We start from the raw sequence: 27,622 nt of genomic DNA, 5'->3' as shown, positions 1-27,622 counted from the left end.
GTCTGTGCCCAGGATCCGATCCAGAGAAACCCTGGCCGCCGAAGCGGAGCGCGTGAACTTAACCACTCCGCCACGGGGCCGGCCCCTGCTCCATTTTATATTATAGGCTTCCCACATAAGGGACATGTTTATTGACAGACTGTTAGAAAACCATTTGAATTTCTAAGCAAATGATGACTGATAGAGACTTGAAATTAGTCTTTTTAAAAGAAATTTCTGCTAGAGAAATTTAAGCAATTATTTTGCGTCAACAATAATTATAAACATGAGTTATATTTAAAACGTTATATTTAAAACATGAGTCGTCATACATAGCAAAGGAACATACTGTGTAAAAATAAAGGAATGTTATTCTTGGGGATCATTGTGGAGTATTAATATTATTTTTGACCTGCAGTCGTAAGACGAACTGAAAATCCCTGGACGTCTTCATTTCAAGGTTCTGAAAGAACTATGCTAACGCTCTTTTAGCATATGCTACAGGCGAGTCTGTTGACAATTAGAAGACTTCATTGCTTTATGTAAAGATTCTTTTCCTTTTGAGGTACATCTTTCACATTTTTTTCAAATTAGCTCTACTGAAGTAAAATTTATATCCAACAAATTTCACCCATTTTAAGAGTATAATTTAATGAGTTTTGGCAGATGTGTACAATAATCCAGCCCCCACCACATCAAGATTTAGAATTTTATCACCCACGAAATTGCTTTGTACTCCTTTGCCGCTATCCCCTCCTCTTGATCCTGACTCCTGGCCACCGCTGTATGTTTTCACTATGGTTTTGCCTTTTCAAGCATTTCACCAGACTGAGAAAGACAAACACCGTATGATTTCACTCATATGTAGAAGATAAACACATGGACAAACAGTTCAGTGGTTACAAGGGGAATAGTGATGGGGAATGGGCACGGGGGTGAAGGGAGCACTTACGTGGTGACAGACAAGAAATAATATGCAACTGAAATTTCACAATGATGTAAACTCTCATGAACTCAGTAAAAAAAGAAAGAATTTCATTAAGCGGAATCATACAACTTGTAGCCTTTTGTGTCTGGCTTCTTTCACTAGCATAGTGCTTTTGAGATGGATCCATGGTATTACATGTACTAACAGTTCATTTTTGTCACTGCGTAGTATTTCATTGTATGGATATGAAACAGTGTATTCATTCCCCCATTGAGGCACATTTGATTGCTTTCAATTTGGGGTCATTATGAGTGACACTGCTTTGTACATTTGAGTACAAGTTATCGTGAAGAGACGTGTTTTCATTTCCTTGAATTAATATCTAGGAGTGGGATTTCTGCGTTATGTAGTAAGTGTATAATCATTAGGATACAGGGAAGTTCCAATTGCTCCACATTCTTGTCAACACATGCTCTTGTCAATCATTTTAATTTTAGTCTTTCTGGTGGGTGTTTACTGGAATCTCATTTTGGTTTTAACTGTATTTTTCTTATGACCAAAGATTTTGAGAATCTTTTTATACGCTCATTGGCAATTCATATATCTTCACTGAAGAAATCTTTTTATCCATATTTGTATTCAGTTGTTTCTCTTGTTATTGACTCATAAGAGTTTTTTTTTTATATATATTCTGGGTAAAATTTCCTTAGAAGAAATATGTTTTGAAAATCTCTTATCTCAGTCTGTGGCTTGCCTTTTCATTTTCTTAGTAATGTCTTTCAAACAAAGGTTTTAATTTTAAGGCACTCCACAATTATCAATTTTATCCTTCATGATTTATGCTTTTTTGTGTCCTAAGAAATTGTTTCCTGACTGGAATGTCACAAGGATTTTCTCCTAGAAGATTTATAGTTTTAGTGCATGCAGTGAGATGTCTGATTCATCTTGAGTTAATTGTTTTATGTTATGTGAGATAAGGGTCAAGATTCATGTTATTTTCCATTTTCCCCACCACCACTTATTGAGACTATTCTTTCCCACCTTGAGTATATAATATATTTCAAATCAATTGAGCACATTGGATCTATGTATGGGCTCTCCATTCTGATCAACTGATCTGCATGTTCGTCCTTATAGCAATACCACACTGTCTTGATGACTCTAGCTTTATAGTAAGTCTTGACATTGGGTAGTACGAGCCCTCCAACTTTGTTATTCTTCACTTTTATGTTCGATATTCTACGTCTTTTGCCTTTTCATTTTATAAACTTTAGAATACATTTTTCCATTCTACAAAATAGCTTGTTGGGATTTTGACTGGGATTGGGTTGAATCCATAAATCAAGTTGGGAAAAATTAACATCCTGCCAATATTGTCTTCCAGTTAGCGAACATAGTACAGCTCTCCAATTACTTAGATCTTCTTTCATTTTTCTCGGTAATGTTTTGTAATGTTCAATATGTAGTCTTGCACACGTTTTGTTAAATTTATCCCTGATCATTTCCTGTTTTTTGATGTGATTATAAGTGGTTTCTTTCTAAAATATCAATTTCCAACTGTTCATTTTTAATATTGGACAAATAATTGCTCCTGAAGCATTGCTAATAAATAGTTTGAATTATTTCCAATCTGTATATATATATATTTTCCTTGTCTTATTACACTAGTTAAGATCTACAGTACAATGTTTAGTAGAAGTGAACATCTTTACCTTTTTCCTGATTGTAGGTGGAACATCTTCCCACTGACAAGGATTTAGAGAAATAAATCAAACGAAGAAATTTACTCCTTGAGAACCTGAAAACTTAAAACACTTGAGGTTGACTATACAGTCAACGTGTTTAAAGACTGAAGAAAATTGTGATGATTTACACAAGATAGAATTCAAGAAGACAGTACGGGTAAGTAAGTAGTTTTCCTGGATATGCTGAGTTACATGAAGCTACAACTCTACATATTGTAAGTTCACTTTATCTCCTCTCTTCTCGGTAAAGGTCTCATCGCCTCCTGGTACCATGTCTATTGTCACAGCCACCCCATTGCTTTGTGACTGTTCACTTATTTACCACCTTTCCTCAACTGAGTCTCTCAAGAAGCTCAAACAAACATTAGTTTGTGTCTGTTGCTCCTAGCTGCTGTGTGAGGAATCAAAGGACAAAAATTAAGTAAACAACTAATTTTCATGTATATGAATTAATTTGATTTCCACATTGAAAGGCCTGGTGTACTCTTTTGTGACTCATTCCCTTGAAAGCACAAATCTTGTTCATCTTTGAATCTCCAGCTCTTAGCATGACATCAGGCTCACAGTAGATGCTTGATGGCCTCATGTTGAATGAAACTGACTATACTATCACTAGTTCAAGATGGCAGAATTTTGGAAGGATGTTATACCTCTCTGTTAACTCTCTCATGAGTCTGATAAAATATCCCTTCCTTTGGAAATGGCCTACCACTGAATATTCACGTCAGACATGCAAAACCAAAAATAAAAGGGAAGGTGTTGAACTTGAAAATTAAAAGTCTCAAACTAACTCTGAAGTTATGATGGAAGTGTGAGGGCAAGAAGCACAAGCACATAGTCAGGACCTTCTTTGTAAAGCTCAAGACCTGCGAGAAAATTAATCCCATGGTCATTTCTGCATGAGTTATGGGTAAAGGTTCTCAAATTAGAGTATAGGGAGGTATTATCATATGTATGTTTAAAAGATGCATAAACTACAAAGGATAATTTAAATATTTGGCCCTCCTGATTTGTTGGATGAGTAAATGTGAAACTTTTTTCCAGGCATAATCTCTTTCTTTTCATATTTCTGTCCATTAGTGAAGCACAGAGTTAACAGTAGAGACCGTTATGTATTTTAAGGTTTAAACTGAATAATATAGAAGCAACTGACATTTGCTTTGTTCCAGTGAGTGCTCTGCACGTTTATTTAATGATTTTGAAAATGTTAGCATGGCAGGAGAGAATTTAGAGGTCATTTCAGGCTTATTTGTATTTAAATTATTTGATAGAATCCTGGCCAAATTTGACCCTCAGCGCATTGTAAAGCGGGTCATGATCTCATTCTGATGTCGTGGATGCTTCGATGACATCGTCAGCAATGTCAGAATTTCAACCTAATTAGTTGCATCTTATTTTGTGATTTGTCTTGGGTGCCCTTGCTTGCAGGCTGGACTTTTTTTTTTTAACCTTTCTCATCCTGTCACATTTTAAATGTCACCAGACTGGTATTTATATAATTGGCTTCTTCCTTCTCTCCCTTTTGCATCCATTACGACCTCCCTTCACACAGGAACATTTCTGTTGGAGCTCTGCCACTCTTTTGCCCTGGACAGTAAAACAATCTCCTTTCGGGATAATCAACTCCTTTCAGAAATTTCTGTTCTGTGTTTTGTACGATTTTCCTCCTCCCAGGTAAGATTTCAGATGATATGTTTGATTTCAATTAATTATGCTGTACTTGGCACCAAATGCAAGACATTTGGTGACTTTTTTATTTTCATTAAATAAGTGAACTGAGTAATTCTGTTTAGAATGAATGCGAAGGAAGTATTATTATATGTACTGGATTTAACATCAGATTTATATATTCCAGACTTATTCAAGGGATTCAAAAAACATGCATTTGGAACAACCTCCTGTGGGTTGGGGAATGCTAAAAGGCTTGGAGGTCTGGGCGTCCATGAAACTGTCTGTCAGCAAAAGAATGATTTGGGGAGCGGAGTAGATGGAGGAGCCCCTTCAGAGAGCCTCAAATCCCTGCATTTAATTTCACTTCAGGGATCCGACACAGAGGCACAGAGAAGGTGAGAGCTGAGGAAGTAAGGGGAGACGCCCAGGGGTCCCAGCGGGCTCTGTTTTTGCTTCCTTGTTTTGGGAGGAAGAGGGAGCAAGAAAATGACCAAGGAGTGGACTTTAAGCTCAGAACAGAAAAATCTGTGCTGAAAAGTAAATAGTATTGAGCAAGAAAAAGTTTCATCACATTTCCTCTCCCAGGTCACAAAGGGCGATGATGCTGATAAACAAGAAAGTGAACGGGGACAACACTGATCTGGGGAACATGACTGAGTCTGCCTGAAGGTGTTTACACTAGTGTGGCAGTTTCTTGCTAGACAGATTGTCACCATCCACATGCCTATCCAGGTCATCATTAGAGTTACGTGGGTGTGTCTGTCTTGGGGAATCCTGAGGTGGCAAGGCTCTTGTCCATGTGTCCTGAGACTGGGCCCGCTTCCGAGCAGGGGGAGGGCATTCTCGAACTCTTCAATGTGCTTGGGAAGGATAGTCTAGAACAGGGCAAAGGACTTTGAAGAGAGGTGAGTGAGTTTGACAACAGCAGAGACCTAATCTCCCAATGAACTTGAGGAGACCAGATGTTCTAGAGAGCTCAGCGTGTTGCAGGTGCTTTGTTACTCTGTAATTGCTACCTGACAACTCAGCTCCAGGTTGAGTTGAGGGAGCAATGTTGATTTGTGCAGCCACTGCTGACCTAGGGACATTTATAGGATGCAGGAGAGCATGTGACCACCCTTCTCTAACAGTGGCCTCTGGAAGTCGGGCCCCCAGAGGAGGAGGGAGTGGCTGGGGGAAGCTGCCGTGGCCGCGCTTGCAGCCTGGATGAGTTACTGGTGCTGCCACTCCCGGTGAGAATGAGACACCTGTAAAAGTCAGCACATCATGGGGAACTGAGGAGACGTCAGTATTTTAATATATTCACCCCTTTCTACTCTCCAATAAGAGTCACCCTTGAGGGAGAAGAGGGTGGTGCCCTTTATCTTGTCATAAAAAGGGAGAGTCGAGATGACTAATAGATATTTCTCATTAAGATGAGAAAAAGCAACTTGGCACCAAGAACATTTTAGGGATTGGAGCTTCAGAAGTTCTCAATGAGGCGTTGGGTTCATGAGTCCATCACTAAACAATAGCAGGAGAATATGACCTGGAAAAGAGGACTACACTCAGAAATTTAGTGAGAAACAAAAATTACAATACACAGTTGGATTAAATACAGTTGGTCAGAAAGTTCACATTTATGATGACTGCTTCAAATACTTAATAATCACAAATATCTGGTTTTAATAAAGAGAGCTTCTTAATAAACTCTTAATAAAGAGGTTCTGGAGAGAAGTGATACTGGCTGGATTCGCAATCTTATCCACACCCGAGGACGAAGCCTTGCCAACTACTCTACACGTCCGGACCGGCATCTGACAGCAGCAAAGAGAAATATTTATAGTTTTAAGGAAAAAATAAACTGACTTTTTTAAAAATATCTAACTTGTAACAGTGATTAAAATACCACAGCATCCCTCAAATCTGTTTTTACTTTGTCTATATAATTGATTAAAGAATGTGAAGTCTGTCTCGTCTCTGTTCATCAAAGGCTTTCACACAGGTGACTGTTTTTGACCAAATTTGCTCCTAAATACTACTAGGATCTACCTTGAATCTTGGCCTGTGAATTGATCTGCCCTCTTGAGATATTTTTCGCACACCTTTATCACCTCTGGTTTTAATTTCTTGACCAAAGAACATAGAAAGAAATATCTTCTGAGAGGAAGCCTAATCATCCTCTTTAAAATAACTGAGACTGTTTATCAAGCAGGTTTTAACATTAGCTGTGCAAGGCAACAATGTTTATTTTATGACACTTCGGAGTCTTGTATAATTGTCTCTTCTCTGGACTAGTAACTCTTGAAGGTGCATGTTAGATCTACTGAAAGGCTTCCAGTAGGTCAAAACAATATTCATATAAGATCCTGGAACTCCGTTAAATCTCAATAAATGTAATTTTATCACATGGGTGTGTTTGGCCAGTTTCTCCGAGAGAGAGAGGTACTGGAATTAATTTGTATTTTGTTTCAAATGATTTAAGGTGACCTCTGTCACTTCAGATGACATCATATTTTACTTTCTAATTGTAAACTACGTTCTCTTCATTATTTCCCATGACAAGGTCTCCCATTCTACCAAAGTAGTAACAGTCTACCAAATGCCAAATAAGCTGACATAATTGGAATCTCTTCTAACCGGTAATTCTGGCCATTAGACGCTTCAGTTGGACAGTCCATAATTATTAAATTGATCATCCTTGCCCCTCTTCCATTCGAGACACTTAAGTCATATTACTACAGATTGAATATTTGAACTAAATTAGTACTTAGCAGTGGAGGGATATTGAACTGAAATCCATGTACTATTCAGATCGCCAGTCAAGAGGTCCTTCTGGCTTCCGTTCTGTCTATCAGAGAATTAGATGCCGATGCATTAGGAAAATAACAGACTTTGAGGAAAACTTGAGCCTGGGTTCGTGTGCAGATGTCTATATTCTGGACCTCAGAAACCTAATAATTTTGACAGCCTCATAAAAAGAAACCTGAAGAGTTAGGCTTAACTGAATTTTTCCATATGACAAAATATTTTAAAATGAAACCTGTTCTTGGTGGTTAGTCTTCAGTTATTTACGTTCTTGCAAAATTAAACATCCCTAACTTATTCAAATGGAGAGAAATTTCCTTTTTGGAAAACCGGACCTGCCTGGCAAAATGAGGTCTCTGAATTCTCTCTGTTAGGAAGAAGTTAGCTTAGACATTATCTTGTGGATGACTACCCCATGCAGTAAAAGGCTCCGGGGTGTTAGCAGGTCACTGAATAAATTGACTGGTGGCATATCCAAGTCTATGACATGAAGGGCTGAGTCGCAACAGGGTTCTGGAGCAGCTATACTTTGGGGACTTTTAACAACACGTATACTTGTTTCCATTTGGGATTTGCTTTATTTCAGCCCTAAAAGAGCTCCAATTCTGGAACCTCAAGTTATAATCTGGGAGTACCTCTTAGAGCTGGAAGATGTGGTTTGGGGAGCAGTTTTGAAGGGAGGTTGTCACCCAACAGACGAGGAGAGCCTGTGAGTGGTTCTTAAAGCCACTGTCCTCGGGCAGGTGCTGTCAAATATATTTGATGGATGTGGTTCCCAGGCTTCTGGAACCACGTAAAGCAAAGCCTGGGTACCAAATCACAGGAGAATGGGCTTAAATTGGAAACATGCATTTTTGTCATCACTCGTCAGTGCAACGCACAGCAGTAAAAGTTGCACATTTGCTGGAAGCAGGTTGGAATGTGAAAGGTCACATTCACCCCAGAATTGAGGAAAGTTTCATGATCTGAATCATGCCTCTGTAGAGCGTAAAACCAGGCGAAGTGGGCTAGTCAATCATCATCAAGAGGATGATTTAAACCAAGATGCACGGGTCGATCTGTCGATGATTTTTGCTGCTGCTGCTGGTAGAGGATTGTGATTCCTTAACCAAAGAGGTTTAGGGAGTAATCCTAAAAGGCTGAGCAAAGAAAAAAAAAGTCATTTCTGTAAAGCAAAACTTTTAAAAAAATTCTTATTATCAGTTGTTTAGAGGACTGAGAGACCTGAGACCTTTTGATTTATTTCCTGACAATTTTATTGAGAACATACAAGAGGCACGCATGGTTCATGTCCGTCTTATACATGAAGTGATTTCTTCAGGTGGGCGGTTCTGCCGTCACAGGGGCAATTCGGAGGCATTGGAACGACATGAAGAAACCATCTTTCTCTACGCAAAACCTGCTCGTTTTCTTAATACCTCATAAGGTGGATGGGAAGGAGGATAGGAGGAGGGGTTACCCACGTGCTTTGGCAGGTCGGGTAGGAGGTAGGAGGAAATGTTGCCTCTGCTTGTCCCTCATCCTCCTGAGGCTCCACCTTGTCCATTAATAATAGTTGATGCTACACGTTGTGTGCTTACCTGCAGTCAATGTTTTACACTGATAATTAAGATAACGTTCCTCTGAGATAGAGGTATGATTTCCAATTTTCAGGCTGAGTTCATGTCCGCTAAATGGGGCAGATCAGAAATTTAAACCTGGGGCTGGCCCTGTGGCTGAGTGGTTAAGTTCGCATGCTCCACCTCAGTGGCCCAGGGTTTTGCTGGTTTGGATCCTGGGCGCGGACATGGCACCGCTCATCAGGTCATGCTGAGGTGGCATCCCACGTAGCACAACCAGAGGCACTCACAACTGGAATATACGACTATGTACTGGGGGGCTTTGGGGAGAAGAAGAAGAAGGGGAAAAAAAGATTGGCAATAGATTTTAGCTCAGGTGCCAATCTTTAAAAAAAAAGAAATTTAAACCTATGTTTCTTTGTCCCCAAAGGCTCTTAAAATCAGGGTAAAAGTTCTTCTTTCAAAGAGCTGTCGTAAGGGTTACATGAGACATCATGCACGTAATGTAGCAAGAGCTCCCTAAAGGACCCCTCAAGATCACGATGATGATCAAAATTACTGTTGCGATGATGCCTTCTAGTTCCACAATTATTCCTCACTCTGCCACTAATACGAATTGGTGATAATAATGATTTCGGCTGCCCAGGGTCCACTCTGGGGCTGCCACCCGAGAGATGGGACAAAGCTACAAGCCTCTGCACCCAGCATCATTTCCATGACATTCTGTTGGTGAAAGCAAGTCACGGGCCAGCTATGACTTGGGGGAGGCAAACAGACTGCCCCCTCTCCATGGGAGGGGTGGCAACGTTACAATGCAAACGAGCGTGAGAGGAATGGTTTTGGCTGTGTGTGAAACCAAGCTAACACAAATTGCAAAGACACACATGATATGAAAGTTGCAGATGCTAGACTTTCCTACTTAAGGTGAAGTTTATCTTGTTAAAGAGAGTTCAGTGCAAATACGCCATTGGGCAAAATTTGAAGCCTTCCTGCATAAGCTATTGTATAGTTAGCTTGTTCAAAAATACAGAGGTGTGGCTTGCTGGGCCAGTCTGTAAGTACCTTATGAATTTGGAGTGTCCACATGGAATCATTTGTTTATTCAGTCTGCATGCATTCATTCATGCATATATTTGAACATGCATTCCTATGCAAAGCCCTAAACTAGCCATGGGAACAGGGTGAATAGCCAGATTAACTAGACACCTTCTCTAAACTGAAGATATTACCATTGCCAGTTATCTTTTTCTTCTTACCTGTGCTAATCCCAATAGGACCAACTTCTCCTCTGTGATTTTTTTTAGTTTTTAGTTTTTTAAACTCAGCTACTTATTTTTTTGTTTTGGGGTTTTTTGGTCTTTTTCGTATAAACTTTTATTAAGAAATTATAACACTGATGGAATGGAAAAGTAAAGAAAATGTTTCATGGCACACTCCACATGGAGACAACCCAGAGACATCCATTTTCTTGAACTAACACTTAAACCATATTAGAAATTGAGGAAATGCCAGAGATTAAGACATTAGATAGGCTACAGAGCCATGAGAGTCTACTAGCCAAAGCATCCAAAGACAGTCCACATGAATCTTGGGCACTTTGGGATTTTGCTGGTGGCAGGCACAAATTTGAGCAACAATTCATTCATTATTTGTCCATTTATGCAGAAAATATTTACTGTGTTTTTCCTATGGGTCGAGCCTGCTCTAGGTGAGGGATATCACAGTGAAAGAAAACAACAAAGTTCTTGTCCTTATGTAAATTAAATCCCAGTCAGGGGAAGCAGAGGGTAAAAAAGTATGCGATTTGTCAAGGATTGATAAAGGATATGGAAGAAAATAACACAAGGTCAAGGAGATGAAGGGAAACCAGCAAAAGAGATGGAGGGGCAGACAGTGAGGTCAGAGGAAAATCAAGATGGAATGGTGTCCCATTGGGTGGAAGTATTTTAAGAAAGGAATGACACTTGTTTCAGAGGCTGCTGAGAGGTGGGGTAAGCGGAGGACTGAGGACGGGCCACTGTGCTTGTCAATGTAGAGGTCACTGGTGACTCTGATCTGAGTTCTTTCATGGAAGGATTTAGAGAAAAGCCAAATTTGTTTGAGTTCAAGAGGGAACGAGAGGAGAGGAAGGAGAGACAGAGAACATAGGAAACTCTCCTGTGGATGTTTTGCTGAAAGAGGTGCTTAGGAATGGGACGGTAACTGGAGGGAGATGTGAGCCGCAGGGGAGAATTGTGTGTGATGGGAAATATGACAGCATGTCTGGCGCTATTGGAAGTAATCCAGTACAGTGGAAAAACCAATGATGTGGGAAAGAGGGTCAATTTCTGGAATGATGTCTTTCAGTAGTTGAGCAGGATGGACTGCTCTGGAACAGTTTTAAAAATTCATGCCATTACATTTTTTGAGCATATATCCAAAATATACATGCATATATTTTAAGCTTTTATTTATATGCTACTTTGATAGCATGGTACACGCATTTCAAAGCATATATAAAATTCTAACCAAACCCTTGGAGAAAAGCCACGTAAATAGAAGGCCCAGTATTTTCTCTTATTCTTACACACATACCCCTTGAAATGCATGCACCTCACTTTGGGGTTCTTTCCATTAGACAATGTCACTGTTTGATGCTGACTTATCAAAAAGCGGTTGGAAGGAAAGAGCTTGGTCTTTCAGATTTGAGAATCTGAGTTTTACTTTTATCTTGTTTTCTGTCTGGGGAAGTGTTTTGACCTCAAGCAACCCCTTATGAAGAGCAATGACTTTAAATGTAGCACTTGAGATGATTTAGTTAAAAGATCTAATTCACAGGAAGGTTTTTCAAATGCTCCCAGAAGTTACTTTGGTCATAGGTAATGTCACAAAATGCAAAAAATACTCGGAAAGGAGAATCACCACATTTCAGTTTTTATTTGTTGATGTTGGCTGCTTTTTAGCCATACATCCTTCCCATGGCTTTCTGGAATCCATGACTGAAGGACAAATATGTACACCCCATCCTAGGTATAGGACTAAAACCTTTCGCCACATGATGGGAAGAGTGAGAAATGTATTCTATTTTTTTTTTTCCTGTAGTTTCTGTGTAAAAAAACGTGGTTGCCAGCTAACAGGCAAACTTAAAAAATGTCCCCAGGTTGCAAAGAATAAAGAGTATGAATGACAGGCACTGGAGCTTTTCCCAGAAGACATTGTCCCCTGGAAGATAGTTTTGCTAATTATGAGGCTGAAATTACCAGCACAAAAACACTCTGCTGTGCTTGGCTAATATAACATAATAAAACAATGGTGTCAAGTTGAAGCACTATGAAAGTCTTTAAGGAGGCCAAAGGAGTCCTTCCCACAGTCTCAGTGCAATCCCAGTTGTAAACTGAAGTCTCCAGGTACGTCAGAAAAGCACTCGAGTGCAGTCCTCATGTTCTCAGTGTGTGGATCTCCTCAGCCAGATGGAATGCTCCTAAATCAGCCTCTCCATCACTGGGGGTGGCATCATGCTCCACATCTCCACTCGAGAGCCCTCCTTTTCCTGACGGCTCGGGCTGTAGGTTCCCTGAGTTGCCCTTTTGTTGGAGGCGACAACAGAAGCAGCAATCGCCAGAAAGAGGATCAACAACAAGGCTAACGTCACAGAGCCGATGGCGGTGAAAATGTCCGAGATCAAGTCACCTGCCAACTAGAAGGAATGAAATAATTTTGATGTGAATTATAGTACAAAGGACACTGGAACTGCCCTGGAATGAAAACCAACCAGAGCACTGGTGCCACTCAGGACGGTAAAAAGACCAACGTCCTAAATCCCAGATCATGTGGAAATGACTATGTATCTAGCATCTCAGGTCTAGAGTCAGAAGATGTGGCATGAAACGGCTCCTGTGTTTACTCTGTGTCTTAATCTCAGTGACTGAGATCATTCGTGTGACATCAAGTGCAGAGGACGAACCCACAGGTATATTTGTAAAATAGTTCTACCTCTATAGAAACATGTTATTCACAATCTCTTGCCTCCTTTGCCAAAAGTTCTGATTTTAGACTGAAAGAACGGTTGTTTTACAAGAAAATTTTGTTTTACTGAAAAATGGTTGTTTTTTGGGTAAAGGAAGCAAATTAAATTAGTTGCATCTCATGGGAAAGATCCCAGAATAGAGAATGCTCAGCTGTGCACTAGTCTCGCAGGTGATTTCCACAGTCGGCCCTTTGATTTGGATTCAATGTGACAAATTGAATGGTTGTGAAAACACATGAGCTCGATGTTGAACCAAACATCTCGAAACAGAAACCAGTGGAGCCCTGTCAGGAGGAGCTGGATCCAGGACACCCAGGGGTGCTGTACACAGTAGTTTGTTTAATGTTGATTCCAATGTGTTTGCCTAGCAATTTTCAGCAATGGGTAACGTGAAACTGTGATTTCATTGCACAGAAATTTTAAAGACAGGAAGCAGTCACTATTTGAATGTTTTTACTGGTTTTCAAGAAATATTTCTGTCAGAGTAAAAGCAGCAGTAAGATAGTTTATCTTCTCATTTAGCTTTCTGTGTGACCCGTCACTCATTACCCAACCAATCTACTCTTACAGGTGGAATCTTGGCTGGTTTAACATCCTATGAAATTTTAAATATCTTTGCTCTCCGTAGAGTTTTTCTTCTTGTTCACTGTGCCTTAGTTTAAACCATTACATAATTAATATAATATTACCTTTCTTCATAATGTTGTCTTGGGTGTACTCACTATAAGCCCTGTTCAAATATGGCTCATTAGTTTATTCATTCATTCAACAATACTTATTGATTATCTCCTATGGACATTTTTGCTGAGGTAGGAAACAAAAATACAAAGATAAATCAAAGTTTGGAATCTGGAACTCAGATTCTGGGGATGGGAAAAGAGGAGGACACACACACATAAATAATCACAACACATTATAAATACATGTTATGATAGTGTCATAACTGAACTGCAATGGAGTGTAGGTGGAGCAATGTTGGAATGAGTCATGTGATGGTTCTTTGGAGGTTGAGTGGACATTCAGATATTTCAAGCAGGAAATTCTACCTGGATGAAACAATTTGAAATAAAAAAGGGCCAAGGGATATAAAAGTCCTTAGAGTGTGGGGAAATAGAAAGAAATCCAGTGTGGCCAAAGGTATGGTCCATGAATGTGGTATGTTTGAATTGGGAAAGGATTTTAAAAGTTGGGAAGATACAGAACTATAAAGTAGATTAATCTTGCTGAGAAATTGGAAAGACATGCTAAAATTCAGACTTTGTCCTATAGTCAGTGGGGAGCTGCTGAAAAGTTGATGCAAGAGCATGATACAATCAGATCTGTATCTCATTAATTTGGTAACAGGGTGGAGGATGGGTGACACTGAAGGTGGGGAAGAAGCTGGAGGTAGAGAAAAACAGCAGTTTATTTCATTAGTCATGATAAGAGTTGACCTCGGTCTAAATTTACCAATAGAGTGAGAATTGAGGGAGAAAATGGTTGAGAGACATATCTGAGTTAGAGGTCACTCCATGTCAGATTGTATGAGGTTGGGGAGCAGCAGAGGAAAGATAATGATGGCTGATGCTTCCACATTAGGTGACCGCGTGCACTGGGATATCATTAATTGGGGGAGAAGAAACAGGTTTGTGTAGGAAGACTACGAATTCAGTTTGGGAAAAAAGCTTGTTTCAGTGCCTGGAAGACATTCAGGTATATCGTGCTATTAGACAGTTAGAACTAATTATTTCCCCCTCTCCACTTTCACATGACTGTGGAAAATTCTGAGTCATCACAACGTTTCATCCTCCAGTTATTGGAGCTTTAGGAGTACAGCATATTGAGTTTCCTAGAATTTGGTAGTTTTTGAGAAAAAGAGTTTACCTCAACTAGAGGGTGAGTTCTCTAGCCGTGCTGTGTGGCCATCATTTTGTAAGTAACTCCATCTTTCATCTGTAAAGAAAACTGTGGTATGGGAAAAATGAATAGAGCCATAGACTTGACCTTGAAGTGTCAAAAGTCTGGCACTCAGAAGGGCAGATGGAATCTGACCAGCAAAAACCATTGGTATCATCTAGGGACCTTTAGATAATGTCCAGTCTTGTTCCTGGATGTGGACTTAGTCTGTCCAGTAAATTGTGTCATCTTCAGGAGTAAAAGGCTGTTCTCCTGGATGAGTGAGTTGAGAGTGTCCACACTCACAAGGAGAACTGAGAAATCACTTGGTTTGTCTGTTTTCTGAACTATTCTGGGCTCTTCTCATCTGGTCTGAGAATTATTACACTGGTGAAGTGAAAACATAGACCCTCTCATATGCTGCCTTGTAACTAGAAAGGGAGAAGGAACCATTGATGTAGGCTCTGTGTCCTTGTTAGCATCACAAAGAGAACCAGAGAGCTGATCCGCTTCATATATCTTGTGACCTGTGAGGAACCAGGACTCTTGTCTACACCAGCTCCACTGTTCTCAGAAATGTAGTGAGAAGGAAAGAGCAGATTCAAGTTCTGAGAGGCTTCCACTCCTGGCTGTGTGATGAAGTGGTCAAGGCTCAGCCGATGGAGGCAGAGTCCTGGGTTTGATTCACAGCTCTGCCACTCACGTGTGTGAACACCAGCAAGTTACTTCCCTTCTCAGAGACTCATATCCATCACCTATAAAACTGGATAATAATATCTCCTTCAAAGGGTGGAAGTCATGAAACACAATGGATGCGAAAGACACAAGCCATGGGCTAAAGCTAGTTCCCAACACACGAAAATATCAGAAGCCATTAATATGCCATTTATCATCATCCCTAAACCTGTTTACTTACAAAAGATAAGCCAGAACTCCCTCAATACCTTGCAGTATGACCAAGGGAGCCAACCTACAAACCTAATATTACAAATCTAAGCTTCAGATAAAGTTTTTGATGAAACAGTTCGCCCAACTATATCAAATAGGGCATGTCATTAAGCTTTGGAGTAAGGCTGAACGAGTAGGGTTTTGAAATCCCCTCTTGAGGGCCCTTTGCTTTTGAATTCCCATGGTTGAAAGGCCTTTTTTTTGCTCTGCTATTCTTCAACTGTGCTTAAAATACCCAGCACGGGAATGGATCTTTTGATAATGGAAACTGCTGTGACACATGAACTGATAGAGGCCTCCAAGGGCGGGACTGTCCTGAAAAACAGCATGGATTTGAGGCCAGAAGTGTTTGGATGGGTTAGACTTCTAACACTGCACTTTTGAAGAATCTTTTTCTGAAAAGACATACCCCAAATTAATTAAAAATTTCATGTAAAATTATCTTTTTAAAAAATGGCTTATACTGCGATCGGTATGGTTACTATGTTCACATCTTTTTTAAATGTACATGTTACATGTGATTAAAGTAAACTGCGATTACATTGAACTCTGTATCTGCAGAATAAAATCAGTAGGTGTTTCATTTATTTTTTTCCCCCAAAGAAGATTCATTCTGAAATATGGACTTGTTGTAGCCTATGTATGACCCAAGGCATGGTTACAATCCAGCATTCTGAGGTGAAACTGTTAAAACTTATTTTGAACCTTCTTACCTGAGAGGATGCTGGAATGTACTGGAACCATACATGAGCTTTTATTTTCTTAAATTACAGAAAAGGCATTTTATGCTGTGTTTCTTCTGAAGAGAGATTGGAAAGAGCATGTACTTGCTAAACAGACAGAAATGGGTTTGAATCCAGTTTTGCTGCTGGTGTTGTATACTTAAATATGGGAATTTAATAATTCCCATAAAATGAGGATAATAATTCTCATCTCTTAGCACTGTTCTGAGAATTGGCAGCATTCACGCATATATAGAGCTTCTCATGATGCGCAGGTGCAGACGGGAACTCAATCCTTGTTGTGGCTCTTGGTTTTTCTTATCCAGAGTGACCCTTCCCTGGCTGATTTCCTTGGTCCTGCTTGCATTTCAGAACTCCTACCATCCACAGCCTACCCTTGTGAAATGTCAGCGCTCAGAGCCGAGCTTGGGGACAATTGAGGGACAGTCCGTTATCACCCTCACAGCGCTGAGGGGGAGCTGGCGATCTGGCCCATCAGGATCGGCTGTTCCCTCACTGATTGATTGCTGAGCAGTGAATCTAATTTGGAAAACACAAAGTGAGCTGGTTTGTCTGGAAAGAAAAAGAAATGGGACCATTTCTGTCCACAGCATCAGCATGTGCCTGTCATAATATTTAGGGCTGACGACAGCATTCAGAAGAATGTGAAAACAATAAACACGTCGGAAGGAGCCCGGAAAAAATATGAAGCATTACAGGAGTTCTTGGGAAACTTAACGTCACATTTCCGAGTTGAAGGAAGTGAAAATGTGAAAGCTTTGACTTAAAGTGAGGAAATTCAAGGACTGATGCTCCAGGTACCACCTTAGGTCCTTCTTTCTCTCGTGCCTGAGTTTTGTGAAATCAACAGGAGTGTGTTTGTGGTTAGAAGTGGCGGCAATGTTGGGGTTAAAGATTGGCTCCTGGGAAACACTACTGTAGAGTGAATTACTTCAAATCCTTCTCAGAATTTCGTTGTATCAGTTATATAGAAACATGTGGGGACAGTTTAAGATGGGAAGTTACAATGTATGAACATGCCAGTTAATTATAGGTTACATTCCAGCTTCAATATGTGAGTTTCTGAAACTAGTTTGTGTGTGTGTGTATTTAGTGTTAACACAAGTAGCTAAGTAAGACTATTATGAACTATTATAAGAATTAGTGATCAATGGAAAGCTTACTTTAAAGATGTTGTGTTTTTAAAACGAATTAGAATATTTGTCTTCCATCTGTATATTTAAAGCAAAATGAGGACAGCTTTTTAACTATCATGCCACAAATTATGAAAAAAAAGAGAGAGAGATATTCTATATTTGAGACTGAGGAGAGCGGTTCTTGTGAATTACTGTTGTTACAAGTAGGTCTTCAGTTTGGTGGATGGTGAAAACCTCCCGCACAGACCTGAGTCCTTGAATTCTATCTTATCAGTGAATTGCTAGAAACAGCCGTTTCCATAGCAATACTGAATATGTGCCAGAACCCTGTTTTTAAAATTAATATCACGATGGCAGCCAATTTTCAACCATAAATACACTGTCCACTTTACAGTTATTAGGGGGAAAATAGGGTCTTGAAAAGCCAAAACACAGGACGTGGGAAGTGTTGTGGCACAATGAGGGGCGATTCAGGCAGATGCTCCTTTTGCCGAATGAAAGGCTTAGCTATGTGAAGACCTGGAGGGTATCCCAGAGCCCCAGCACCTGTTCCTCAGAGCAGCAGCCAGCCAGCCGGGAGCAGAGGAGGGAGGGGGTGTCTGAACTGCAAGCCGAGTAGCATTTTCTCCTTGGCACTGCCCCATCTCTTCATCCACTGCTCTGCTTCTTCCAGAAAGCAGCCAGGCTCTCACCGAGATGGCTGAGAACCAAGCGATGGTGGGCTCCGGCCCCTCCCAGGGCTGTGTAAGACTGTCCTAAGCCGTGTTTGAAGGCCGTCACTCAAAAAAGAGGGATTCCAACTTAAAGTCTTCCACACTAATGCTCATCAGAGAATTACAGTTTCTTAGAACAATACTGACCGGGGGCCATCATGATAGCTAGGGATGGAAAAACCGGGCTGAGATGGGACAATTCAGCGTCCACAGCCCTGGATGATGCTGTCCTTGGACCCTTCCAAAATGAATTTCCCCATCAGGCCCCAGTGAAGAGGCTGGAATAGCTACTGTGGAAATTTGGTGTGGATGGATGGGAGATAAATGAGAAAGAGAAACTGGATCCAGCATAAGGCTACATATTTGGAATTCTAGCTCTAGCTGAAACCATCTTTGTCTTTTGTACATCACCCCAAGCAAGACGTGTCCTCCTGTGGATCTTTAGGGAAAGAGCTCAATTATCCTGAGATTTGAGAAGTGCTGTGACATTGGTCATAAAAGGACATATTTATTCCTGCATTCAACAAATAGTGATTGAACACGCACTCTGCATGTGCAATACCAGCTGGAAATACAGAGGCGAGCGAAACCCTTCCCGCCCCTGCTGGTCTAGGCGTTGTCTCTGTAATTCTTGCCCTGATGTCTCACAGCCTCTTTCCCACTTAGGATACCAGATTTGAGGCAGCAGCCTGGATGCAGCTAAAAGTTTGGAGACACTGCTTTCGTATTTTTCTCTCCTTAAGCAGGTGGTGTAAGTGATATAATTGTTTTCCTTGGAACCCAAGGCCTTTTGAGTAAAAATTCTCTCTCTCTTTGTCTCATACAAGAACCAAACCCTGGTAGCCCAAACTCAGGATTTTGTTATGCTTTTGTAAATTTATTGTTTAGAGATAATAGCTACCATTTCTGCCGACACTGGCTCGGAGGTTTACCAGATGTTGTACACACAGAAACTATTTTAATTCTCCTAAGAACCCAGGGAGAGATGATCCCTTCCTGCCACCTTCTCAGGGAGGGCTTCCCCATCATCCTCTTTAATTGCAATCAGCTTGCTTTATCCCCTGCACGTAGCGCCCTGTGACACTCTATGGAGTTCACATGTGTCTCCCCCACTGTCACGGAAGCTCCATCAAGGTGTGCATGCCTGCCTTCCTTGCTCCTGGCTAGCACATGGAACAGCATCTGTCTCAGAGACACTGCAATGACCGCTATTTGACAGAAGGCAGTTAGAAGTTAAAGAGTTTGTCCAGCAGCACACAGTGAGTGAGAGACTTTATCCACACGGAACTTCTCCCTCTTGGGATTCTTACTGAATACAAACCTCAGCAAGTGTTGGACAGAGGAGCTGAAGCTGCCTGCTCCTCCGCCCTCTGAAGGCATGTGCCATGTCTGAGGTGCTTCCGGCAGCCATTGGTGGGCAGATAAGGAACCACATGATCGAAGAGCCAAGTGGCCATGAAGACAGTTGGATGTTATTGCCTTTTGTGACGCCAGCCGCAAACAATCTGTCTGTTTTTACCATTCCCTTCCCCTTATAGCCAGAGTGGACAGGTCGTCAGGTGACACAAGCAGGAGCTGCTAGAGATGATTTAAAAAAATACAAGCAGTAGCCAAGTACTCTTTTCTACACATGAAACATTATTTGTGTCTCTGTTAAGTGAACCACTGGACATTATCTTGGCCCATTTTGGTCTCAGACAGTCCTATTTCCTTCCCCTTTTCTTTTCTTCTCTTTCTTTCTTCATTCTGTAAAACAGTGGTTGCTGACTGAAGACTCAAAGTGTAATCATACAGCCCTAGGAATCACTGACACCTGTCGTTTGTCAGTCCCGAATGTCCTTTCCCTCATCATTGCTCTGCACTTGGATCCGTTCATGACCAAGTCCCTGCCATTCTCTTCTGCATTCCCGTGGTCTCAACCTGGGTTAAGACACTAACTGTCCTTTACCTGGGTAATTAAACTGCCCTCTAGCCATTCTCTCTTCCCATAGAATCAACATCGTCCAGTCAGCCCTACAACCCTTGCTTACCTGGCTTGGAAGCCCATGGATGCTAACTATATCAAATCTACCCATATCAAACCTAAATTGCTAAGTTTCAAGTCAAAGCCTTTTATTGTATTAATGTGCCTCCATTTCCTTGTGAAGTTTATCCTCAGTTACAGCATAATTAGGACACTGCATTCCAGCAAAGTAACTCTCTTCACCTGCCCCTTCTCAAACAGGACTCCTCTGCTCCTGCCAACGCTGCTTCTCTGTGTTGACACATGCCAGTGATTCAATCGAAGGCCCAGTGTCTCCTCTATAGCAATGCCCACAGCTCCCACACGGCTCGTAGTGCTGCTCTCACTCAGTGTGTATTGGGCCAAATTCTACTCCTCCCGTTAGGACTACAAGGAATAGAGTATCTGTTTCCTATGGAACCTTCCAGTAATACAAAGTGCAGTGCTTTCCACAAAGGGGTTGATCACTTGTTATTGACTCACACCCTTGTAATGCTCATGGCTCTGTTTAATGCATTATTAAATCCTTCTCAGTCATAAGAAGAGTTCTATGTAGCCCAGAAAGTTTATTGGCGGTGAAATTCACTCACTCATTTGTTCATACATTCATTCACTCAGTAAATTTTTACTGAATACCTTCAAAGTTTCAGGCAGCATATGAGGTCTTGGACATATGGAATTCAAGGGCATAATCATTGTCTTTAAAAAATTCACTATTTGTGGTGGTGCCTGGGGGTTGGGGTAGCTGTATAAGCACCCACAGTCCCATGAGAGTGGTGCTATGTTAGAGGTGAGTGCAAAGGAAAGAGAAGGAGGAAGGGAGGTGGACTTCACCACATCCCTTATGTTTCTCTAAGGAAGTGGCTGGGAGAATGAGGTAAAGAAAGGTGTTGAAGGTGGAAGGAACACCATGATCCAGTGGCAGGAGAACGAGAAGCGTGACTGGTGCTGGGACGTTTCCTGCCTGCCTGAGGAGTTCGAGGGAGGGGTAAGTGCTTACATAGAGCCACAAATGGAGAAGACGTAGAAAGGGGAGTAGCAGCTCCTTTGTCGGGAAAGCATTTACCCACCCTGGGCACGTGACCCACCTAGGTACCATTCCAGGAAGCTCTCTTTCCTCGCACTCCCACGAGCAATCACATGAGCAAGTTCATGCATATTCTCTGCTGGTTCTTTCCTGGCACACACGACCCATACCCCTTATTAGAAATGTATCAGCTTCAAATTTTTAGTTCTCTTTCTGTTAATATACCGAGTCCTCTACCATCCTGGCTTTTGTAGGGCAGAAAAGGATTTGAATTTCTTTATGCCCCATCACTGCCATAGTCTATAGATTTTAGAAGGTGATTGATAAATGTGTTGATTAATTTTATACATAATTTCAAAAGCAAGAGAATATTCAGCAAATGTGTTAAAAAGGCAGGGGGACTTTTGAGACTAAAAGATACTAAAAAGACCTGACAACCAACAATTAAATGCAATTGATTGTATCCTGGATTTTAAAAAATCTGTAAATGACATTATTGGGACAATTGGAGAAATTTGAACATGGGATGATAATAAGTTTCTTGAGTGTAACACTAGTATTGTGGTTGAGGAAGGAAGTCCTTTTTCAGAGATACTTGCTGAAATATTTAGTGATAAAGTGTTATAATGTCTGCAAAATACTTTCTAAAGATACAGCAAAAAATGGATGTATGTAGATAGACGTAAGCTAAGGTAGCAAAATCTTAAAAAATTGATAAAGCTGAGTGAAGAGCATACATGTGTTCATTGTACTAGTTTTTTTTTTTTTTTGAATTTCTTTAAGCTTCAATTTTTTCCACAAAGAAAAACTTGGAAAAGTAATATTTTTAAAAATGATTTTTATAAATTAAAATAATTCCTGTAAACCCCAAATTAGCAGATCTTGCTTCTTCCACTCTCCCTTCCTCTGCAATTCCAGATTTTGCTGATTTCTCTGTCTTCCGTGATTTCATTGTCCAGTAAATCTTGTTCCCATGGTCTTATCTCCTCTACTAGACATTGAGATATTCATGGATCACATCAAATGTTAGTTTCCTCATATATTTGGTCCTAACCCTGCCTGCTAGTGCCTCACACACTGCCAGATACGCAGTGGGTGTCCACGGACGTTCTCATGGTCTACTGGCATCATCATCCTTGACCTAAAAGCTGTACCTTGGCTCTATTCTCACTCAGATTTCTTTTTTCTTTCCAGCTTTCTTCACTCGGTCTAAAGCTGCTATTAATTCATTTTCACATTATTCAGGAAAAAGAATGCCGGATCCCCGACATCCTTATGGCTTATCACATATCCTTTGGGCAAAGGTAATCTAGTCTGTGTCATTGTATTTATTGCCCCCAAATCAAAACCAGTTGCCAAAGTAATGAAGGTCTATTGGTTTGTGTTGACTTAATCCATGTCAGAGGAGCTGTGGGGGCATATAAGGATAATTTGACCAGCAAAAGGAAAGCCATAAAAATGATCAAAAAGCCAATAGATATGCTGAGAACACCAAGCTTATTTTACTGAGGATTTATGGCCAACTTATCAGAAAATTATTTGGTCCAAGTCTACACTCAAATAAGTCCCTCAGTAATTCAGCAAAGATTCCAGCCTCTGAAAAAAAAATAGCCTCTATAATGAGATACCCTAGTAACCCCTAACTTGCAGCACATGCAGTTTAATTTTCAACAGTTGTGGGACTGCAGTAAATCCAGCTTTTGAATAACTAGTTCCACTTATACCTCAGATCTGCATTAAATTACCAGAGCATGAAAGGCCCACTGCATCGGCCCTCCTGACATACTTGCATAAGTGTTTATTAATCAAATAGAGCTTAAATGTCCGACATACCCCAGATGGCAGCAGTGCCAACTCCCGCTGTGTTTCAGCAGAAGAGAATACTGAATTGCTAGGCTCTGCCACGCTGTGTCAGTTGTACCCCAACCCTGGAGGTTGTATTTTATTGACCAGACTCAAATTGGCTTCCCCTCGTGTAGGTGATAAAGGGTGGCATCAATTCACCCACGTAAAATATATTACTTTAACTTTGACAGCTTGTCATTGAAGTCCTTGTTTATATAATCTATTGTGCCATTTACTAGATTCTTATTTTAAAAAGCAAACGTAGAAATAAAAACTCTTTCTTCCAGTGTTTCATTGATGAATGTCTATACCCTGCACCTTCTCTTAAATAATCTCAGAAGTAGCTATTTCTATTGTCACTGTCAGTTTACATCAAATTATCAGACCTTCAGTTTCAAAGTCTGCCTCGTGGAAGATGAAAGACACATAGCATGCTTTAATGGGAATCCTTCCACTGCACAGCCTTCTTTCTTCCAAATAGCTTGAGACTTGGTTTGTCTAAACAGAGAAGGATCCTGCAATGCTGAGGGTGGTCAGATCCCAAATGAACATTACTAAAAGCTATGAGCTTGTCGCAACTGAAAACCCCAAGGCATCTTACAACCAGCAAGGATGGAACTTCATGTTGTGGGGATTTATTAAAATAGTATTTAGTTTTAGAACTAAAGACTTCTTTCAGAAGTCAGGCTTTGAAATTCCAAATAAGCCATTTGGTAAAAGTCTATGGGTTTTAAAGTTGGCAGGATTGAAAAAACAAAACAAAAACCTTATGTCTGACTTTGCTAACTGTCCACTTTAATGCCCAAAAACACAACTGGGGAAAAGGACATGTTTATATTAGTATGGAGGAATGTAAAGCATTCCATCTTGGAGGGACAAAAATAAAGGCTAACAGCATTTTCCTATTAGTTTAAAAATACCACTGAACTAAAATTTCCCTATCTGTATGTATAAATTTAGCATAGAATTTAACGGCCTACTATAAAATTAGATCAGAAAATATAGCTGAGATAGTTATTTCTCCTTCAGATCTCTAAGTCCATGTACAAGGTAATCATGATATTTACAATGTCTGCATTGCCTTTTGAAATAATAGTTTGGGAGACCCTTGCCCGAGAAAAGACGAGACTTAGAAGTGCCAAGAACTCTGCTCCTTTCCTACCAAAGGCTCAAAGGACGAATCACATAAAAAGTCCTCTTGCCCTTTTGCCACAGACTAACTTTGATGACTGTTTTCATAAGGTGAAGATCAGATTCTCTGTTTCTGACCCAGTTCAGAGACCTATTTAAGAAGAAATGAGATAACCCAGCTAATGCGTTTAATTATACTTCCGTTCTATAATTTGCTATTGATACCCTCAAAATGTAAGTTCTTTTCTCTGGATAATCTTTGTTGATTACTGCATTTTCTCATATTCTGTGTCGTATGGATGCTTGAATTATTTATATTCCTTTTTTCCCCTGATTTTTGAAGTAATTGCTGAAAGACTATTCCCCTTACTAACTTCAATAATCGGAAACACAGGAAAATTTTGTTTTCTAAACTCCCAAAGAGACTTAGAACTGAGAATTCAAACTGTAAACTAAGCCTCTTCAATGTGGTGGGCAGTACAACTTCTTTTTCCCATACCCCAGAATAACATTCCTCTCTCCTCCTCTTGTAAGAAAAAACATTTCCCTCCGGTCTATAATTTTTCTATTCAATCTCCATTTAGATTACTTGTCCTCAGGGATACGGCTGTGCTAAGAGCCTTAGGAAGAAAACCACGATTAGTCACCAGGCTTGCAAAATCCTCCCCAATTCTGTTTACGGGGATTGATGGCAAATCTCCCAATGTGCTCAGTGCTGGTGTTCTTTTCAGGGTCATTCTGCTTGCTCAGCACAGATTAAACACACAGCCTCGCTATTTCCAGTGTTGTGAGGAGACACATTTACATTCCACTGACAGCGTGGAGTGTAAAAGGGAGCCATCTGCTGAGATTTCACAACACAAGGGGCAGCTACAACTTCAAGAAGAGACGAGGAGTTCAACTCAGTCCGAGCGCTCCTCTCTGTGTGGCAGACCTGGGGAGAAATCTCCTCCACATTAAAAGGCATTTTTTTTCTTAAGTGGTCCTAGAAGTTGGTCCTTCAGCCAATAGCGTCATTGTTCCCTTTTATTAAAGTTTCTTCACTACTATTTTTAAGGCTCCTTTCCTAGTCTCAGGAACCTGGAATAAAGATACTATTTCTACTACAGAGATCACAGCTAGATCTTTGATTATTTGCGTGTCTTCCTAGGCAATTAATCTTTTCGATATTTAGTTAATTTTCCACAATGAGACTATCTGTAAATACTTTGAAACTAAAAGGTGGTACATAGGGAAAAAGATAAAGTAATTAAAATCTGAAAGTTTAATGTGTCCGTGGCATTTTACGTGCCATCTCATTTTAATCTTCATGACAATCTAATGATACAGAGGTGATTGCCCTTATTGAGAAGATGAATTAAGCAATTTGGCCAAAATCACACAGCTAGTTAGCAACAGACCCATATCCATATTGTCAGAGCTTGTTCAGTTATGCACAGATGCATCCTAGGTAGGGCGTTATATAGATATAACCACAAATCTACCCTTAACTCCTGCTAGGTTACCCTTATTTGACATATTTACACATTGAGAGGTGTGACTAACAAGGGTTATTTTATATTTCAAGTCTCTTGCTATGTGTAGTGCTTACAAAACCAGCCAGGCTTCTCTGCTCATCGATGTTTGTTTAACATTTTTAAGGACTTTGCATGTGAGAGTAAGCTTCAATAAAGTAGGCTGATGGGTGGAAAGGTTTTGTTTGTGAGTTCTAGGAAGGTGCCTGGCACACAGTAGGTGTCTGGGAGGTAGGCTGTCTCTATAAACAGTGCCTGCATAGATGCTGAAAAGGTCAGCAGGAGAACAAAGAAAAAGACCCATAATTCACAACTTTCAGTCCCATGCTTTTAACACCCCAGCATGTCTCTCAAGAAATAAAACAACTAAACAACGCAGAAAATCTCCCAGGGTTGTTGCTTGTATAAAACAGCCGTGTGCTCCCCTCCAGTCTTAACACGATGTTACCAGACGATGATTAAGAAGGTAGCTGTTTCAGGGCTTCACAGTGTCAGGAAACAAGGTATCAAGCCCAACGACTCCCTTCTTAGGTGCAACACTTCGATTGCAGCCATGTATTGCTTCCAACTGTAAATATTAACGGCGAAGAAAAGAGAGAGCTCTTTATTGGCTCTGGGCTGCCTGAGCTCAGCATATTACATGGCACTCTGGCATTATTTGCTGAGACATAGATAACTGTACTTCTTGTTAACAAGTTTCCATGTATTTTTTACTCCATCAGCAGGTTCTTGAATCAATGCCTGGATTAGGTTTGACTAACATCAGCACAATTTGACTTTGATGGAAAGTTTGAAATTTATAGTTAAAAACTGTACATCCATTTGCTAATTTCCAAGTGCAAGCAGCTGGTTCTTTTGGATCCCATAGTCTTTATGCCCGGTTCCCCAAACCACATGAGTTCTTTTGCCTCTGACTGGAAGAAGGAGACCATAATGTTTTAAGGACGCTGGGGAACATTTAGGAGCAAATAAGGAGGCCTTTCCCACTTCACCCATTGCCCAAGGATTTAAGGTTTCCACCAGCATGGGAGAACGGCAGAGCTGTTTTTATATTCCTTTTGAGACACTAAGTTTCAAAACCATTATATAGGAACTCCTATTTTCTTGCAGACGTAAGAAAAAAAATGGCCTCAATATTATTTATGTGTAAACGTGCACACATATTTCACTCCATATAAAGTATATATAGTCCCTAACACACACACAAGCTGTCTCATTGCAATGGCACATTACTACCTATAAAAAGTCTGATGCAAAAAGGTTTTCCTGCACCACCATGCAGAAAATCAAGGACAGTGTTACATGTGTATAAGATCGTATACAGTCTAACTACTGTTATTTATAAGAATATACTTTTAATTTATGTAGCAAAAATTCTAATTGGTGTATTCTTAGCCATGGACACTTACATTCATGGCATACTATACTTTTGTCTTAATGTATGATTTCAAGATCCTATATTTATTTCGAGGTCTTCTTCTGTGTTTGGAAAGTTGTATTCAAACAGAATGTGCCATCTTTTTCCCTTCTGTCAACTTCAGAGTTCATGACATATTGTAAGTGCTCAGATTTTGGGGGACTGAATTGACAAATTAGACGGCATCGTAAAACCAATGCGAAAAGAAACTTTGACATAAATGATGGGCAGCTCCTGATAAACCCGGGTGAGACTTGGCACATTTGTCAGGGGGAGAGGAAGGTTTCTAGATCCGTGCATCAGGCCCAATCTGGACCTCACTTTGAACTAAGAGAACTTAGTGGGAGCTTGTCATTATGATTGCAATCTGTGATCACTGGAATGAGAAAATCAGTGAGCAAATCCTTAAGAGCAAACTGAACCGAGGATGGTGCCCTTGTTACATCCCGCTCTGGCTAACAGTGCCATGTGAGTTAATACTCTTCCCTCACGGAATACTTTATTGAATGGGTAGCCACTCAAATGCTTTGCACCTACGTACATGCACATCACCTTCATGCGTCTCATAATGCAACCCAGGCTCCTTACGTCCCAGA

General features: G+C 40.4%; 1 protein-coding gene across 1 annotated transcript in view; it reads right to left on the bottom strand.

The window, feature by feature from the left end:
• Positions 1 to 12,129: 12,129 nt before the first annotated feature.
• The window catches only part of CRB1 (crumbs cell polarity complex component 1), a 140,793-nt gene continuing 125,300 nt past the window's right edge, over positions 12,130 to 27,622 (bottom strand). The window contains exon 12 of the mRNA XM_046677948.1: positions 12,130 to 12,345. Within this exon, the coding sequence (XP_046533904.1) occupies positions 12,130 to 12,345 (216 nt within the window). The remainder of the gene's footprint in view (positions 12,346 to 27,622) is intronic.

This window comes from Equus quagga, chromosome 12 (genome assembly GCF_021613505.1).
Source record: "Equus quagga isolate Etosha38 chromosome 12, UCLA_HA_Equagga_1.0, whole genome shotgun sequence".
Lineage (NCBI taxonomy): Eukaryota > Metazoa > Chordata > Mammalia > Perissodactyla > Equidae > Equus > Equus quagga.
This window is presented reverse-complemented; position numbering and strand designations above follow the sequence as displayed.